This window comes from Polyodon spathula, chromosome 4, assembly GCF_017654505.1.
Source record: "Polyodon spathula isolate WHYD16114869_AA chromosome 4, ASM1765450v1, whole genome shotgun sequence".
NCBI lineage: Eukaryota > Metazoa > Chordata > Actinopteri > Acipenseriformes > Polyodontidae > Polyodon > Polyodon spathula.
In genome coordinates, this window is record NC_054537.1 from 92,204,277 (window position 1) to 92,223,473 (window position 19,197).

The 19,197-nt window shown below is 37.3% G+C and overlaps 1 protein-coding gene across 1 annotated transcript in view; it reads right to left on the reverse strand.

Annotated features, from left to right (window-relative positions):
- Nucleotides 1-19,197, reverse strand: part of hacl1 (2-hydroxyacyl-CoA lyase 1) — a 32,890-nt gene that overhangs the window by 12,261 nt on the left and 1,432 nt on the right. Inside the window, exons 2-17 of the mRNA XM_041249055.1 lie at nucleotides 18,165-18,269; nucleotides 15,063-15,103; nucleotides 14,584-14,664; nucleotides 14,010-14,082; nucleotides 12,250-12,327; nucleotides 11,855-11,949; nucleotides 11,512-11,624; nucleotides 10,673-10,808; nucleotides 10,125-10,230; nucleotides 8,443-8,526; nucleotides 7,669-7,770; nucleotides 6,094-6,248; nucleotides 4,863-5,021; nucleotides 4,071-4,178; nucleotides 3,476-3,662; nucleotides 1,733-1,815 (exon numbers count right to left, since the gene is read on the reverse strand). Coding sequence (XP_041104989.1) covers nucleotides 1,783-1,815; nucleotides 3,476-3,662; nucleotides 4,071-4,178; nucleotides 4,863-5,021; nucleotides 6,094-6,248; nucleotides 7,669-7,770; nucleotides 8,443-8,526; nucleotides 10,125-10,230; nucleotides 10,673-10,808; nucleotides 11,512-11,624; nucleotides 11,855-11,949; nucleotides 12,250-12,327; nucleotides 14,010-14,082; nucleotides 14,584-14,664; nucleotides 15,063-15,103; nucleotides 18,165-18,269 — 1,656 coding nt within the window. The 3' untranslated portion in view covers nucleotides 1,733-1,782. The remainder of the gene's footprint in view (nucleotides 1-1,732; nucleotides 1,816-3,475; nucleotides 3,663-4,070; nucleotides 4,179-4,862; nucleotides 5,022-6,093; nucleotides 6,249-7,668; nucleotides 7,771-8,442; nucleotides 8,527-10,124; nucleotides 10,231-10,672; nucleotides 10,809-11,511; nucleotides 11,625-11,854; nucleotides 11,950-12,249; nucleotides 12,328-14,009; nucleotides 14,083-14,583; nucleotides 14,665-15,062; nucleotides 15,104-18,164; nucleotides 18,270-19,197) is intronic.

Sequence of the window (19,197 nt, forward strand, 5' to 3'; positions counted from 1 at the left end):
CTGATCTGTGTCTCTAAAGAAAACATCTGTTTAATACTGCCAGTGCTGCAAGGGCTTTTGAGACTGTGAAAATGTTAATCTCTAATGTACACATCCTCTGAGGTACAATAAATGTACTCAAATCACCTCCAACTGCATCAAGAGAATTCTATTGTGGAATTGTGAACTGCATCAAGAGAATTCTATCGTGGAATTGTGAACTGCATCAAGAGAATTCTATCGTGGAATTGTGAACTGCATCAAGAGAAATTCTATGCCAAAGTTGTTCACCGATTTGCTCCCTATCAAACCTACAGAATGCCTGAAGTTCACTAGAAGTTGAGCATTTTAGCAAATAATACATCTGAAGGCACATACAATCTGTTCCAAGCTGTGAACAGTGGAGTCAAATATGTATTAAGTTAACTGAGGTAATGAGACCCCCACACTCTGCAGGCAATCCTAGTTCTAATCATAGTGTTGCTATTGTAAAAGAAAGGTGACAAGTAACACTGGATTCACAGTGCTGTTAGGAGTCCCAGTACCGAAAGATCAAAAAACTGCCAGTCACAGCTCCTATATATTGTGGTACTGCTGTTATTCTGAAATGCATAGAACCAGAGGCACATACTGTAGCAGATTCAAGCGCACTACTGATTAAGATATTGTTTTTAGGATGACATCACAATTATTTTTTTCTGTTTAATTCCCGTGTTCTCTGATCTCTGATCTTGCGAGCACGGACAATACCTCACAGTTTCACTCTGAGCAAATTATCATGGTGCAATGCCAATGCTTAAAGTCTGGAGACTGATCTGGGAGCAGAAGTGTGTTCTGGCAGAGGCAAGATAGCAGCTTGTCCTCTGCCATGAATAATAAAAAATAAAAAAAACCTTGTGCAGAAGGTGGCCATCTCCCGAATTAATGAAGTGATTAATTTGTTGCTAAATCGGCTGATGGTCACCTGCATTTAAACCTGCAGCTCTCTGCACTCCAGGTGGGTGTTCGTAGGCGGAACGAGAGAGCGAGAGGAGAGAGAAATTGAAACTAAAATAACTTATAGGATCCGTGAAGGCTTTTGCCCAGCCGGACCTGTGTTTTGTGTTCGGGATTTGTTTTTGTTTACCCTTTTATTTTTGTACACTGCGAGCGTTTATTTTTGTTAAAATCTTTTATTTATTTTTTGTATAAAAAATAAACAGTGCAAGCCGTGTCTTTTTGAACTGCAGTACCTTGTTTGTTTTCTGTTCCTGCATCTGGTTTGAATTCACCACTCGCCAGCCTGTCACAGGCCCTATCCAGTCAATGATCCCTGAGATGAGCTCCAAACAGAAGGGCCCTAAGCAGTCAATGATCTCGTAGATGAGCTCCAAACAGAAGGGCCATAACCAGTCAATGTTCATTAGGGTCTGCTCTAGCATGTTGAGTCCCTGATGATTTTGCCTCCCGTACCTGAATCACCCAGAAATCAGGCTGACTGGTATACTTTACTTTTTAAATAAGCATCTTGTCTTCTTTAGTAGAATAAAGCATGTAAGTATACGTACCTATATGCAATAAAAACGTCTGGTTGAAGAGGACGCTTTTGAAATAATTTGAATAATTAATTTATTAATAATTTGAATAGCAGGTTGACAAAGTAATTAGAAATGTATTAGAAACATTGATTTGTATTTTTTTTTTTTAATGAAGTAAGAATTAGTTAGTTTTTTTTATGCATATATTACAATTTTAAATGTAATTACTGTCTCACATTATACACTATCCAAGTGTTTTCAAAATGTTCGTACTGAGTATGCCAAGCTACAGATTGGAACGAGTCAGCCAAGGAAAATCCTGAAATAAAAGAGGTGAAAATAAACATCTCTGTACTCTGTAAAAGTTACCTAGGACATTCATATATATATATATATATATATATATATATATATATATATATATATATATATAAATATTATAGAATATCCAGTCAGGAGCGTGAATACTGTGTTAATCAAGGACTTTCAGCATAAAATGCAGCTTTACATGTCGTAAGTTGAAATGTCGTAAGTCGAAGCACATTTTCCCATAGGAACAATGTTATAAATTGGGGTACATTACTGACTCTTTGGCCATATAATATATTTTTATAAAAATGACCCGTTATGTTGTACTAATGCAAATATTTATTTAACTCTTTACACTCAGCCTGGTGGGTACGCGCATATTACTGAGACACCTACCTGGCTTTTTTAAAAGTACAAACTCAGGGCTTTCCAATGACGGATTCATTGTGTGTAAGCGGTACTCTTATAATCGGAACTACGATCGCCTGAAGTTAAGCCCCTCATCATGGGACAGAGTTCACAGCTTACGTTTCGTTTGAAGTCTATTGCTCTTATCAGACATTGTTAACGGCAAAAAAAAAAAAAAAAACACTTCCATGCATAAAATAAATGCTAGACTGAGTCAGTGCGACCACGACAGATACTGCAATTTGGATACAGAGCATGCGCACATAATGCATGGCTCGGATCTCGCCGTGTCGTAAATGCCGTATCGCCATCGTAAAGTCGAAGCAGGGTAATAATGCAAAAGAGTCGTAAGTGCCGTGCGTCGTAAGTCGAGGATCGCCTGTATATGTATGTATGTATGTGTGTATATATATATATATATATATATATATATATACACACACACTATTCTGATTTGTGTTTCTATATATAAACACAAATCAACATAGTTTGAGAATGACCTTTTAAATAAAAATATATACATATTTTTAACAAACATTGGTTTGGCGTGTTATAAATGAGAAACACATAGATTTGTATTGTTGGACTCTGCTGCTTGAATATTCCATTGATATCATTGGACTGTGCTGCTGATCTTTTAACCATGCTGCTAAATTAAACCCCTTTCCTTTTGTCCTACCATGGATTATAATTCTAAAAATAACTGTACACAGTTTAATGGAACAATGGTACAGACAGAGGTGTATTTATGTTCCCTGGTCAGTGTGAACTGCTGTGCTGCATCATTACTGAATAAGGCTGCATAGTGACGAGGATCAAAACCACATACAGAACACAGTTTTAAACTATTGTACACCAAAACAGAAAAGGTTCACTCTGTGCAGAGTGATAGAATTCTGAGGGAAATGTATTTGGCTTTACACATAGGGAGTGCCAGAGCCTGAAGTTTAAAATTTGGGACTACTGTACTAAAAATAACGCAAGAGCCTCAACTCTTCTTCAGGACAATGCTTTGAATTTATGCTGGCCAGAGCAATTATACAAATAAACACATTTGGGTAAAGGTTAAATCAGTTGTAAAAAAAATAATAATAAATAGGAATTGTGCTCCCATTTCATTTAGAAATAAACATGGTGCTCCCTAGATGGAAAAATACTGTGCTTTTCAAGAAGCCTAAACCCCATCAAACTATTAGTAGTAGAACAAGTCATTTTCATCATTTTCAGGGTTACATTGGTTACATCCAGGTTCCGGCACTTACTTGGTGTTTTCTGTCTGAATATGGGTCGATCATCACATTTATCAGAGCAGGTTTTTCACAGTGTGTTAGACTCTCCTGCAGCGCTGCCTGCAGCTCCTCTGGGGTTCTCACAAAGTACCCGCTCCCACCAAAGGCTGACATGACCTGCTCGTAATGGGCATTAGGAAGCAGGGAAACAGGGGGGGCTCTGCATAGGGCACAACAGAATATTATTAGAATACACTAAAGAACTAAAGAACACCAAAAAATTATATTTTTAAAAGAAAAAAGTCAAATAGGGATCTGAAAGAATGGAAAAAGTATATTGTTTCTCAATTTTTGTTTTCTCCCCCCCCCCCCATCAGAAAAAATCTTTATACATATTAAAACGGAACATATGAACCGAGTCAACTTTAACGGTATAATGCATTTCTTTTAATATTATATTATTTGTTTCATTATTTTGCTATCTGTCTTTTGCTATACAACGGTTTTTAAAAGGTAGTGAATTTAGTGTCATGATGACCTAACTGTGAATGCTTGAATTATGGGATTGTGCAATAATGAAGCAGCACTGCACTGTATATATTAATAATAATACAGTAATGACACTTACACATTTGGAAGTTCTCCCATTTTTCCCAGCTCTTTCCATGTGTCCTCATCAAGACCACTGTAGATTCCATTGTTATTGACCACAATGATGATTATTGGTAAATTGTACCTGTAATTATTCATAGTACTTTAAGAAGAAGACTGCAAAGCATCAGTGAAATTCTGAAGCTGCCACACAGCATCATTGCACAGCAATCCACTTTGTTGAGTTGCTAAAAATTAAGAATTTTTCCAAGGTGGTAGACGTTACTGTAAAATCTGCGTTTTAAATATTTAGATTTGTACATGAACCCAGGATCACCTCAGCAAAGTGGGCAGCCAACAATAAGAAGACCGTGGTAGGGTTTGGATCGCCTTTGCCTTTTATGGTTATACAGCTTGTATGTTTTACAGGTTTTATGCTTGATATCATGTTAATGTGTGGCCAGTAGGTGGTGGCATAGAGTACAAACCCCTCCGTGACTGTACTGTGTCTCTTGTTTCTGTTTATAAGAACTTCATAGTAGTGAAGGTTATCACACTACTTCTGGAAACTTCACTGTTATAAAATTGTAAATCCCTTGCAGTCAATATGACAAAAATGAAAACTACTTATTTAACTAAAGAGGAATTATAATAAGTGCATATCTTCTCATTTGTATGAGCAATAGAATAGCAGTTCCAAAGTAAATCAAAAGAGGACAGTTTTTTTTGTTTTTTTTTTTACCATAGGAGAAATGACCTTTTACAAACGATATTGTATCTAGTTGAGGAGCAATGCATTGATTCCTGACAAAACATGCCAGATCTTTACCTGCATATTGTTTCAACCTCCATGCCAGAAAAGCCGAAAGCGCTATCTCCTTCCACACAAATGACCCGTTGTTGTGGGATTTGTTCCTTGGCGACAGCTGCAGCTGCTATAGCAAATCCAAGGCCAACTCCCATTGTACCGAATGTGCCAGCATCCAGTCTTTAGTGAGAAAATACAGTTATGGAGTTAAAACAAGGCTTAAAGTAACTGCAGCTAACAAAAGAGTTCCATGCACATCTTATTCATTACAGAACTCAAACGTGCAGTTCTGAAAGAACACATGCTATAGCAAACATGTATTTTCATTTCAAAACCTGACATCTGGTGTGACACTAGAGTAGAGAAACCTGTTCACAAGCCTTGCTCTTAGGCTGTCTTGTAGCCCTGGGTCATTTCACCTGGAGTGTGAAATTATCCCCACCCCATTCACTGGCTACTACAGTGACATGTTTTCAGACAGTAACATGCTTTTACCCATAAGACACTGCAGTGGTAAAATGACCTCGGAAGTACTAATGCAAACACATAGCCCAAGAATAAGGCATACCTGACAGGTTTCCTTTAACTTGAAGTAGTACCAGAAATCAGGTTTTAATGAAAATATGTGTGTGCTCTAGCATCTGTGTATTTTAAAACTGCACTTCTGAGGCCTTTACAGCTAATGGAAGTGCAAAATGGGCAAGACGTACGGAATTATTGTGATAGCTACAATCACTTTGAGGGGCTACATTTAAAAGCACATTGTATACATTGATCCAATCACACAGATAAGCATTTTTTGTATCTGACAGCAGTGCACCAAAGCCATCCCTCCCAAATTCCTGCTATTATATGTTCCGTCAAGTACTGGGACAGATTTTTAAAAAAAGCAGAATGAACGGGTTGCATTTGTTACCTATTTTAAGCCCTTTCTTTCCAGATATCGTAGGAATTCCTGACATGTATTTATGCAAAATAATGCAGTGGGCACAAGGTTTGAAAAGTGCAGTGGCACTCAAAGATGCGATTCATTTTTGAAAAATGTAAAATAACTGGGTGGGAAACTTGTTATTCATTCAACTCCAAAACACATTTTCATCATTACATTGGTAATGGTACAATATTATAGAGGAGTTGCAATGGATAAAGTAAATATGAAAATATTATATTTAAAATATTTGACAATATTTGACAGAATTTATGTAAAAGCGGGTTCAAAGACAATCAGGTGGTGTTTGAATGTGTTTCTTGCCTGTGACGTGGAAGGTAGTTGTTAAGAATTGTCCGTCCGATGTCCATGGTGTTGGCTCCTTCGCTGACAATGATGCAGTCCCGTGGCAACAGCTCTCTGACCCGGTAAAATACTGTGTAGTAGTTCATAGGCACTGAGGCCTGCAAAGCAAGCTCCTACACAGCGAATCACTTCGGTAAATGTGACATTCAAATCATTCTCACAACCGATGTATACATTAAGCACTGTGTAAATAATACTCAAACACAGGGCCTCGTAATTACACTGTACAGCCAGTCAAAAGTTTTGCATCCCCTAGAATTTTAGGATTGAGACAAAACAAAAACAAAAAATGGCCAAAAAACCCCAAATAAATAAAAATAAAATCACTGTCTTTATACTCAGTCACCCCGACTTAATTTGTCACTGAAAATAATGTATTTTTAGCGGTTTGTAAATGCTACAGAAAAACAGAAAAAGACACTTCTGCACATTATCCACCCCTCTCGGACACAGACCTTGTAAGATTAGTGAAATCCGAGACTTTGTACTTATTTTTATTTCTCCCGTCTGTTCTGCTCAAACAGTGTGTCTGCACTGTCAGTGAGAGGGAAAAGAAATAACTCAGTGCTGTCTCAACTCCGCCCCCTGGTGTACCTTTTCAATGGCAATGTCCACAATATAAAAAATACAGATGTGCTTTCTTTTGCATGTTCCAATAAAATTAATTTACTCAGCATAACTTAATGTGCAGTTCAAAGTTATAAATGGGACTACTTTATTGGCGTAAGGACATTTAAAAAAAAAATAATAATAATTTGCACTAAACATGATTTTTTTTTCCCTTCAAATTCACTGTTTTACCTGGATTATAAACGCAGTAAGGCTCTTCAGGGCACCTGTACACATTGAATATACAGACTTCTCAGGGGTTTGAGTGCCTCACAATGCCTTGACGAGTCTGTTTATTTGACGTATATGGACAGCCTGTCAGGTCTTATTGAATACATATATGAACATAATTTAGATATTTTATTTAACATCATGTAATCAAAGAAGCTACAACATTTTTAACAGTTAAGTATATGGAAAACTAGAAAGCGGTATGTAATTCAATATGTTAACGGAACATTATTCAGCAGGCTTCATTCAACTTTATGAATCAAAAATTCATATTTTATTTCTTGAATTTGTAATGTTCGTACAATATGTCATAAAACGGCAGATACAGTTTCATATACTTTCAGGGCATAGAAAGCGACTGTCATTCCTATCTGAATAATCTTCAGATTAAAATGAAAGGCAGTGCCTGTACACATTAGTCCCATTCTACAAAGGACACTTATTTAGAAGTAGGGAATTTTCAGTTTCAGCACCTACAATGACCTACCTTTTAAAAAAAAAATTTCTGAACCCACTCAGCTGTCCATCTGCACGTATGTCAAACTTACATTTTTACACTGCATGCACTGGACACAGGTCATGCTGACAGCTCCACTTCTGAATGTACAGCTGCAGTGTGGGATGAATGTCACTGGCATGATTGATTGTGTTACAAAGCTTTACTTTACTCAAAAGATTGTTTAAACACAGTACCTGCGATGCCCTTTCATTACTTCGGATTTTGTCTTTTAGTGTCTCCCACCACTCTGTGTCAAAAGGATACTTCCATTGGTCCTTCCTAAAGCTCTCCAAAAGCTAAAAGAAAAAAACTGACTTTAATTCTGCTGGTTCAAGTTCACTAGTTATGCAATACAGTCAGACGCTGTATTGATGTTTAGACGCAGGTGGACTATTAGAAAAGAATTCTACCTGACCATGCCATTTTCCATTTTACTGTGATACAGACATTTGGCAGTTAACCCTGCTTTCCCCTTGCTTATTTGTTTGTTTTACCATGTGTGATTATACTTGTTTGACTGTGTGTTTCGTTGTGCTTTTACTTTACTGCACATTAACCTTTTATAAAGGTGGTATCAGCGCTAGCACGTTACTGCTGCAGTTTATTACACTATATGTGCAAAGGTCCCATATGGAAAGCCACGCTGCCCCCCCCCCCCCCCTACATTGTGTCCTGGGTCACGAGCAATGACAGACACAGTCTACATTAGTACCAATAGAAAGCACACCCAGTTATGCAATATTAACCCCCCCCCCCCCCCCCCCCCCCCCCAATATAACCCCCCCCCCCCCCCCCCCCACAAAAAAAAAAACAGTTCTGTTTACAGTAACTGTTGAATAAATTCAGAGATGTAGTTTTGAGGGAATCTGTCAAAATAAATGAAGTGTTTATAACCGTACAAGATTATTTTTGTAAATGATCAAAAATAAGTCAGAAATATAACCACTTTCAAGGCTCAATACTCTTACCTGGTTCACAACAGCATTTACGTCACCCAGCAGTGCAACAGACGGCTTAACATTATTACCCAGCTCTTCAGCACAAAGGTCAACCTAAGTAAGAAGAACATGTTATCTGTTAGCAGGTTTGTGCTGTACATTCAGTGGACATGCTGTAATGGCTTCCAATGACTTAATGGGTTCCAGGGATTACATTTTTTTTTTTTTTCCACTGAATTCTTTTAATTAGCCCTCTTTGTAATTTAAATGTCAAAAGTATTTCCATGTGCGTCACATATTGTTATTTGCCATGATTATAAAAAACACTGCATTATCTCATAATTCAACAATATACAGTATCTGCAGTGCATTAGCTATAGGGCTGCAACTACTCCCCGACAGCACAGTTACACACTTGATTTAACAGTAAATAAAATAGAATGCCATAAGAGAAACTGTAGTGATGGCTTTCTGCATGAGGTATTAATGATGTTATTAATTGTAAGTTTTACATTGTATGTGTGTCTTTTATCGTTTAGTTTTTTCTAATCATTGTTTGAATTGTGTGAATGTGTTTTTATAGTCGTTTTAATGTGCTTACTAGTTCAGTTGCTTTAATATGCTTTTATATTAAGGCTCTACACAGTATTCTGTAAGTTTTGAATTATTTCATTTACCATTTGGCAAAACCAGGTACGTGCGGTTTTGCACAGCCTAACACGACAAAGTCAAAGATGGTCGTCTGAGCTAAACGCCAAAAGGCAGGAAATTAGCAGAGATAGTGCGAGATGGGGGAGGGGAACTGAAAGACAAGATGGATATGCCCTGCTAGGTACAACGTGGTATGCAGCCCCCCCTTTTCCCCCGCAGAGGGAATATGCAATGACAGAGTGGAAACCCCTATCACTGGACAGAAGTAAGACAAATAGGAGTGAAGTCAACAGTTGTTTACAAAGGTATAAATACCCAAAATGGTAAAGTGTTGTCAGTCTTTTCATCTCTTTCGAATTGACTCCATGGATATCCGTGCTTTCTGATACAAACGTATGCACTGAGCTGTACTGAGGTCTCGTCCGAAGTCAGTTTAAATCTCGTGCTTCTATGATTGTACTGGAGGTATACCTTTCTTGTATATAAAGTGTTTTTGAATCAAAAACCATTTGTCAGCTTAATCTTTTTCACTACAAAACAAAGACATGACTGAAGCTTTTCCTGGCTAAATGGGCAAATGTAGCCAATAGGTCCCCCTGTCTACAGCATCTATTGACACAGTTTACATGCAGTTTATACTCCCTTCTGTTCTGCTCAAGTATTTTCCTAACTGCAGGCACAGAGTACACTTTAGTTTCCTTGTGAATTTCTGTAGGTCTTTACCGTTACAACATTTTCACTGAAGCTGATTTCTGCACCATACACGGTCACCAAAATAACCTCTAAATACAGAATGCTTAAGGCTACTTACATAAACTAGTTTTATAATCGGAGTCGTGTAAATATGAAAATTAGACCTGCTGGAAAATAATAATAATTAAAAAAAAAAAAAAGAAGTTAAATCCAGGACACTAACCTTAAGTATCCAACTTGTTTTTTCTGGTTTGGAAATTTTCTGTCTAAAAAATACTGCGCTAATGATGAGGGTATGAATAAATCAGTTTCCAAAACGCCTGCCGTTGTCAGGGGACGGTGCACTCTGTAAAAGGTGTGACGCTGACCTGTATGATCTTGACATCTGGATGGAATCTTGGTGGGAGACCAAAATGCAGGATCCAGTTTAGTCTTGCACCAAGCAACAGAATCACATCAGCATGCTGCAGAGCCCTGGGTAAAGAAATTAGATTTTAACCTTCACAATGCTGAACACGCATTCTGAGTTACCTGAAGTTGTGCATAATTAGTTTTTAAAAAAGTACTGACACTTGTATTAAGTGGTCTGGGAAGAAAGGAAACAAACAACACAGCAAGGTCCAACATCTCACAGCTATCGTAATAATATGTGTTACTGGCTCTTTAATCTAAAATTTACCACTTCTGATCTACAGTATGATGAGTTTAACTGATATTCAATATTTACAATTTCAAATTCATGGGCACGGAAAGCCTGCTCAAGTTTCTATAAATCAACCAGGTTAAACTACGGTACTATGATTACATGTGTTCGGTGCAAATGACAGTGAGTCCCCCAGTGATTTTCTAAAGTGACTAGAGTAAAGGTAATAGTTATATTTAACACAGCATACTGAAAGCCCCACTCGACACGAACCTCGATCGAGCAGCAGCCACACACATTGGGTGGGTGTCTGGCAGAACCCCTTTCCCCATTGGAGTCGGTAAGAATGGAAGCCCACACAGGTCAACGAGATCTCTGATATTATTTTCAGCTCGGGAATAAGCAGCACCTACAATACACATGTTTTAAACAACAATTTCAGAGCTGCTTTCAGACTCTCCATTTAATAAAACATTTCCAAAGAGCTTCGATACGTCAAGCCCCAAAACTACTGTACATGGATGTACAGCCATGGCTAAAAGTTTTGCCTCACCCCATAGAATTAACATATTTTGCTTCATAAAGTCAAATGAAACCTGCTAAATTGTGTTAGTATATTGAATTGCATAACGTTTTGTTGTTTTCCCATATACTTAATGAAAAACTGAAAAAAATATAAAAATATGACATTTCAAAATCTAACCGAAATACTGTACTATTATGGCTTCCGATATAATTTTGTAGTTTCTTTGATTACATCATGTTAAATAAAAGGTCTACATTATGTTAATACTTTTTTTTTCTTAATTATGTCCCCATCCTAAAATTTTAGGTGATGCACAACGTTTTGCCATAGCTGTACGCACGCAAATTGATTACTTAATTATTTATGCTCTTCCAAAAAAAAAAAAAAAGCACTTTAATTGGTCCAATTAAGTAATTTAGGGTACAGTTGGAACAAAAACCAGGAGGGACAACAGCCCTCCAGGACCAGGATTGGAGACCCCTGCTCTACACAGATTCAATAAAAAACTCCAGCTATAATTGCCAAACAATGCTAGTACTGGTTGGTGAAGAATGCTTGAATAATGAGGTCTTGAACTAAGGGTTACCTTTGCCAATGATAACGAGAGGTCTCTTGGACTGTTTTAGGACAGACACTGCTTGAGACACAGACTGAGGTTCTGCCATAGTCACTGGAGGCGGCAAGCAACACGACACTTCTCTGCAAAGCAAACACAACGCAGGCAAGGCCAAGTTAGGCCTGATCTTTTGTTTACTACAAATAATCTGGTTTACTGGAGGCATAAAGAGTGTTTTAAAATGTATATCAAGTATTTTTGCTATCAATTGACATTGTGCGCTGTATTATTTCATACAAACATATATGTTATGAGAAACATTTACATGGTATATTGAAATGCAGAGAATACAAATGCAAGAGCAATGTCCTACCTCACTTTTGACCTGTCGACCTTGCCGTTTACCATGTCTCCAGGTATGTCAATGTAACATGCCCCTGGGCGGCCATAAATGCTGCTTCTTACTGCCTGGAAGGAAGGATAAAAAGTGGCTGCTTTTTGTTTCAGAGTAACCCTGACTCATGTCATATTATAACACCAATATCACTCTTAATGCCAATGCCAACTGTGTGTAAACTATGTTGATGCAATACAATAAAGAGCCTGTGCTTTCTGTGCTACTGTACACTACTGGCTGATATCATTGACACTCACTAGCACTATCTTACATTACCTGACAGGTAAAGTTGTATAAGATTAGTGCTAATGGGGACTGTGACACCAGCTGTGTACATATTATGAAGCTGATAAATATCATAGCTTAAATACCTTCTCAATGACTGATGGAATGGCTTCAAGGCTGCTGGGTCTTGCTGAAAACTTACTATAGAGTCTACAGGCTTCCACCTGTGGAATTAAGAACAAAACACAACACAAGTTACTTCACAAAAGTACATCATATAAAATTTATATACATTAGTGTTTCATAGTTTTGGCAAACAACAACAGATTGTGTTTCAAGAGCTGTTTGTTTGAATATTCCTCCCAGCATGGACGATTTTTGGTAGGGAGCAGATTGGCTTGAATGTGAATTCTTCTCAAATGATCTTGGCTCGCTTCAAATGATCCAATCCGAGATCAGAAGAATAGGTGGTCTTGGCTTGCCTGGGCAACCAACCCTGGTGCGGATCGATTCTTAACCAGTCAGGGCTCACACGGCATGAAAGGTGACATAGTGTGATAAACTGTATACCTGCAAGCCTCACTGAGACCAAAGGCATCTTCGCACACTAGTACTATTGAGAGCAATGGATCTTCTCACACTAGTACTATTGAGAGCAATGGATCTTCTCACACTAGTACTATTGAGAGCAATGGATCTTCTCACACTAGTACTATTGAGAGCAATGGATCTTCTCACACTAGTACTATTGAGAGCAATGGCATCTTTGCACACTAGTACTATTGAGAGCAATGGATCTTCTCACACTAGTACCATTGAGAGCAATGGCATCTTCGCACACTAGTACTATTGAGAGTAATGGCATCTTCGCACACTAGTACTATTGAGAGTAATGGCATCTTCGCACACTAGTACTATTGAGAGCAACGGCATCTTCGCACACTAGTACTATTGAGAGCAATGGCATCTTCGCACACTAGTACTATTGAGAGCAACGGCATCTTCGCACACTAGTACTATTGAGAGCAATGGATCTTTGCACACTAGTACTATAAACAGCAATGGCATCTTCGCACACTAGTAGCCTACTAGCTCTGGAAAACATTTGTTATTATTATTATTATTTTGGTTTGGGTATTAAAGCAAACAGATTTTAAAGCAGAGCAAGCAGCTTGTAAAATGGATACATGCATGCTGTTTGTTTAAGTCTGGTTTGGTATGCAGTTCTATACAAAGTAGCAATTTTCAACTATGGTATTTTTGCATAATTGCTAGATTGTATTGCTGCGTGTTGCAATTATACAAAAGCATTGCAAAGAAGAAAAATCCTACAGAGAATGTAACGTAACAAAACCGTCCAATTTCTTTGATAGAGTAGAAACACTAGTTTCGTATCTATATTTGATGAAATGTTTTAGTTACGGGAGAATACATCTGAAGAACGTTTTGAAATTGCTGTAGTTTACAAACCTTGACATTTCACTGCGCAGATGAAACGTTGTTGTAAGGCAAATAAATTGACTACTGAAAAGCTTGTTTCCTGTCTCTGTTGTATCACTTTTACTGCCCACTTATGTCGCACATTGATAAAATCTTGAAATAAAACCTTAAACACAAATCACATAGACATAATAAAAAAACAAAAACATTGTTATTCACCATTATCTACACATAGAGAAATCCAGTGTAGCATAAAAATCAGCTGGGCATTCTGTGTGAGCTGAGCTCATTTGAAATTCCTGTGAGAATGCTAAACGACCTTAACAGAGGTCCAGTAACAAAGGGCAAACGAGCCATCAAACGAACGTTTCCTCAACTGAGCTCAGATCGTATCTCAAAAGATAAGGGGGCTAAACAAAACAGAATTGAAAAGATATCTAACAAAATGCGAGGTACAGTCCCTTACCTGTGGAAACTCTTGAAATGCCCCCATTGTCTCTTGGTTTTGGTCTGAGGACCCTCCAATAACAATAACAGGCCTTAACAAAACAGACAGGCATTAACTTGACCACGAGTTAGACCCTGCAGACGTTTTTCCCAGTGTCAGTACAGCTACTGTAGCCCAAAACGACACATATTTAAACCAATATGCAGGTACATATTTTAATGTCATGCTACTCACGAACAGGCAGTTTAATTTTGCACATCCACTACCTAAAGACCTTAGATTATCATGTCCCATTATTAAGAATGGCGCTTGACACTTACGGCAGTATGTTTATACTCGTCTTTATTAACTGTTTAAGATCAATTCAAGACAGAAATGTATTTTTCAAAGTGTTAAATCAGATCTTTTCTCTGTGCGTTTCTGATAAACCAACCAGGATATTTTATTTTTTTTTTTTTATTTAAACTATCCATCAATGTAACTTATATCTTTCCCCAGAAACTTGTGTCCACGCTAAAGGTACAGAAAAAAAAAAAATCTACTGTTGATTGAAAAGTAATCTGAATGTATCAATAAAACAGGGTTACATTACCAGCAATTCATGTTAGCATTTGCCATTCCTCCTAAGGCATGAATGAGACCTGGACCAGAGACAACAAGACACACTCCTGGCCTAAAAAAAAAAAAGGACTCTCACAGTAAGAAACAAAGCTGTGAACAAAATATTTACAGTCTCTGCATGGCACCTACAGCAGCTGGACAACACGTTTTAAACACCGCCGATATATGACAAAGCACAAACCTTTGGATATATGGTCTTTCATGCTTCCGTACCCAACACCCTATTGACAGTGTTATGGCAGGTGTTCTTTTTTTTTGTTCAACCCTTCCACGTACAATGCACCTCCTCTACAGCCTTAAATCTGAGTTCACTCTTAACATCTGTTGAGTGAGTATGTTGTCTGATATGTTAACAGTCCTTTTTAAAAATGTTTTATTAATGTCACTAATGATTTATTTGTTGGCATAAATTGTCTTGTGAAAGCTTGCTGTAGATAAACACACACCTACCTTCCAGTTAGATAGCCGACAGCAGAAGCAGCATAGCAAGCCTATTTTGGACAAAAAAAAAAAAAAAAAAAACTCATTTACTAATTTAAGACAATGGGGAAAATGTGTCTGCTTAAGACAAGTTCATTACAACACTTAATTAAATGTTTTACCCTTAATCGGGCAAAAAAAAAAAAAAAACACAACCTTTTGTTTAATTAAAACTTAAGAGCAAATCTTACATTTTTTGTACTGTTCCACTTACAGCACTTTCTCGGTTTTGTGTAAGGCGAGCAATTATTTTACACTCGAAAAATGTGAATAGGTGTTAAAATGTCAGGGAACTATGGTAACAACATATTTTAAATATTTCTCGTTGTGTAAATCGCCTTGAGATGCTGTACACAGGCTGGCCACTTTATTAGGAAATAGTGTGTTTAGTGCAGAAACATACGACCCCAGCAGCGATGCCATCCGGCCCGCGGAATATATATTTTTTATCCACTAGAATATAGGTTAAAAAATAGTGCTGGGACAAACATAAAAGAACGGACGTTTTTTCACATGTATTCAAAGGCAAATAACAAAATGTCTGTATCCGTCAGAAATGATTTTATCTGTGTGAGATTTGGGGAGCATTGGGGCGCGTTCTCCTGGTGCGCTCTGACTGTCAGCTGAGATCAGCCCGAGCGTTGCTGTTCACTATTTGCTAAATAACAGAGCTTTCTATGTTGGAAGATACAAGTTGCACGCATGGATTCTTACTGCCGCTACAATCGGGGTCCGTTTCTGTTTGCAATACTATGATTCAGGTCATACTGGTCAAAACTTGCATATTAATAAACGTTTTAATTTTATTTCACGATGCAATCCTAGCAATTCTAAAAACAGTGAGTAAATATTGTTTATATTCTACACCGTCTTTTTAACGTGTGTTTTATTTGAAGTGTTTATTCAAGTTAAAAACCAATGTTATTACTTTATAAAAATGCGTCTATGACCACTTTGTTTATTGCCAAGACACAAGGGCAGTGATTTTTTTTTTTTTTTAACTGTGTTTTTAATTGAAATAGACACACAATTTAACTACTGTATTGCTTTCTTTGTTTTGTAGTTAATCCACGACTGTAAAGTAAGGACATTCTTAATTCTGGAATATTTTTCAACTTTAATACAGTGCTACATATAATGGCTTTGATAACGTTTTTAAAACGAATATCCGAACAAACATCTAAATCTTGAACGAATAACCAAACATGAAAATTCATGTTCATCCCAGCACAAACATTTTTAAAAAATTGCAAAATATAAATAGATACCGATCAATTTTTCATTTAGCACTCAACAAAAAGATGAAGGCAAAGAACATTAGTGACTGCTACTGCTGCTCCTGATGGGAAACTTTGCTTGAACCAGCACATCAACATCTGGATCAAATGACTGGACTAAGAATATCTTGAGTATCGAGTTAAGTTGAGAATAACATTTTGATTTGTTGATATTAATGACAGAGAAAGATTGCTGCTTCTCAAGACACTATTTCAGCAGCATTTCTTCAAAAACTCTCCATCAGAAAATGGTTTTGAAGAAACAGCTATTTTGTGAGCAAGCAGGCTTGCCTTAACAGCAGCATCACTTATGCTACAAGCATTAGTAAACATCAATTGCTGCTTTTTCAATGGCTGTGCTGATTCAGAGTATTTATCTTCACGTATCGATCCTGTATATGTATCATATTTCTTGCCATGGTTTACTTCATAGTCTCTTTTAATGTTGTATTATTACACAACAGCCTACAAATAAAGCACATTGGCTTTCTATTCATGCCCTCAAAGAAATACGAAATTCCCCATTTCTCTTGAAACACACAGCACTCTTGTTCCACCTTTCTCTTCACGGATAAAGAGACAATGAGACTTGTCAAACCGGCTGACGCACTGCTGTCTCACCCATGTGGTCGGCAATCACAAAAACATGACAATTTGTGTTGCTCAAGCAAAGGTTTTGGGTTTTGTGTTCGTCTTTGTATTTTTACAAATCAGATCAGGCCCGCCAAACGAAACGAGTTTGACACCCCCAGTTTAGTGAAATCCAGGTCGTGTTTTATACCCTATTGGAGCAAGCCTGTCCCTCCCCTGTGGGTCATGCACAAGTGGAATGCTGCAACCAAACCACTTGACGTGCTTCACTTCAAGGCTTCAATTGTGCATTCTCTGATCAACATGGGCAATGTAGAAAAGCAAACAAGAGGTCGCCCCTCTGAAAACATAACACCATCCCCAACAAAGAGAAGAGCACCAGCCAGGACAGTTGCGAGAGATGTGCGTTACCATGAAGTTGGCATTCACTGGCTAGAAAAGACAAAGATAACAAATGTCATGACTCTGCACGCAAAAAAAAACCAAAAAAACCCACCAGTTTCTGATGTGGGAAATGCAGAGTACCTGTCTGCCCAACATGTATGGGACATTTTCACAATTAAACGAGAGCAATTTTGGGTCAAGTACCTTTTTCAAGAGTACAGTAGCAGCAGTGTCCCACCTGGGAATTAATTCTTTTTTATGCACAGATTCTGGTTCCTGTTAATACAGCTGGCTATATTTATTGGAGCGATTTTTAGAGTAAAGTACCTTCTTGCTCAGGGATTTAGCGGCAGTAGTATTCGCACCTGGCATCTGACCCCCATGAAGCCTGTGGTCTGTAATTCAGTTTCGTAATTACTCAGCCACACTGACATTTATGTAAATAATTTATGTAATTAAATAAATATTACTAAAATACTGATTGTGTATGTGTTTTGTAAATAGAATGTAAGTATTTGTATAATCTTAATGGCGCGTTGTCCTCAAATGAGGACATATGAATAATTAATAAACCACGCTACAGAATTTTCATTTTTTATTGTTTTTTAATATATCAACCCCATTGGAAGTATAATACAAGAGGATTGTTTTTTGTTTACCATATAAAGATAATTTGTGCATGAAAGGGTTAAAAGGTGATTACATCCAAAAAGAATATATAAAAAATAGAAGTTGAAATTATAATGGTAGTTTAAATGTACTTTGGATGAGTCTACTGCACTTTTAATGTTAACAAGAAAGGTGAATATTCACTGCTTACCGCCTGTTCATTTCTCATTCCCACATACTCAATCCCAGCCGCTTGGGCTGCCATGGCAACTTCTATTATAGGAACACCAACGACCCCAAACATGTATCTGACATTCTAAAAACATACAACAGACAAAAACACAAATACAGCATTTTAATTTCAGACATGGTTATTTAAAATACAGTGCACAGATAGACAACTTTGTTGAATATGTTGAGCAATATCAGAGATTCTAGTTATTTAAAATGTTCATATTAGTGAAGAGAAAAAAGTCTGCATATTAATCTAATTACAGTATGATTGTTCACTCAGCATACTGAAATTGAAGAAGGAATCTATGAAAAAGATCTAGGAGTTTACGTTGACTCAGAAATTTCTTCATCTAGGTTGGAAAACCATAAAAAATGGCCAACAAAATGTTTGGATATATCGTTAAAAGTGCTGAATTTAAATCAAGGGAAGTAATGTTAAAACTGTACAATGCATTAGTAAGACCTCATCTAGAATACTGTGTTCAGTTCTGGCCACCTCGCCATAAAAAAGGATATTGCTGCTCTACAAAGAGTGCAAAGATGAGCAACCAGAATTATTCCATTTTTAAAAGGCATGTCATATGCAAACAGGCTAAAAGAATTGAATCTATTCAGTCTTGAACAAAGAAGACTACGCAGTGATCTGATTCAAGCTTTCAAAATTCTAAAAGGTATTGATAATATCGACCCTGGGGACTTTATAGACCTGAAAAAAGAAACAAGGACCCAGGGGACACAAATGGAGATCAGATAAAGGGGCACTCAGAACAGAAAATAGGAGGCACTTTTTTGCACAGGGAATTGTGGGATTCTGGAACCAGCTCCCCAGTAATGTTGTTGAAGCTGACACCCTGAGATCCTTTAAGAAGCTGTTTAAAGGATCAATAGGCTACTAACAACTAAATGAGCAAGAATGGCCCCCTCTCATTTGTAAACTTTCATTTCAAGTAGAATAACAAAAAAAATTAAAAATTAAAAAAACTATCCAGTGTAGGTGTAATAATGCATCA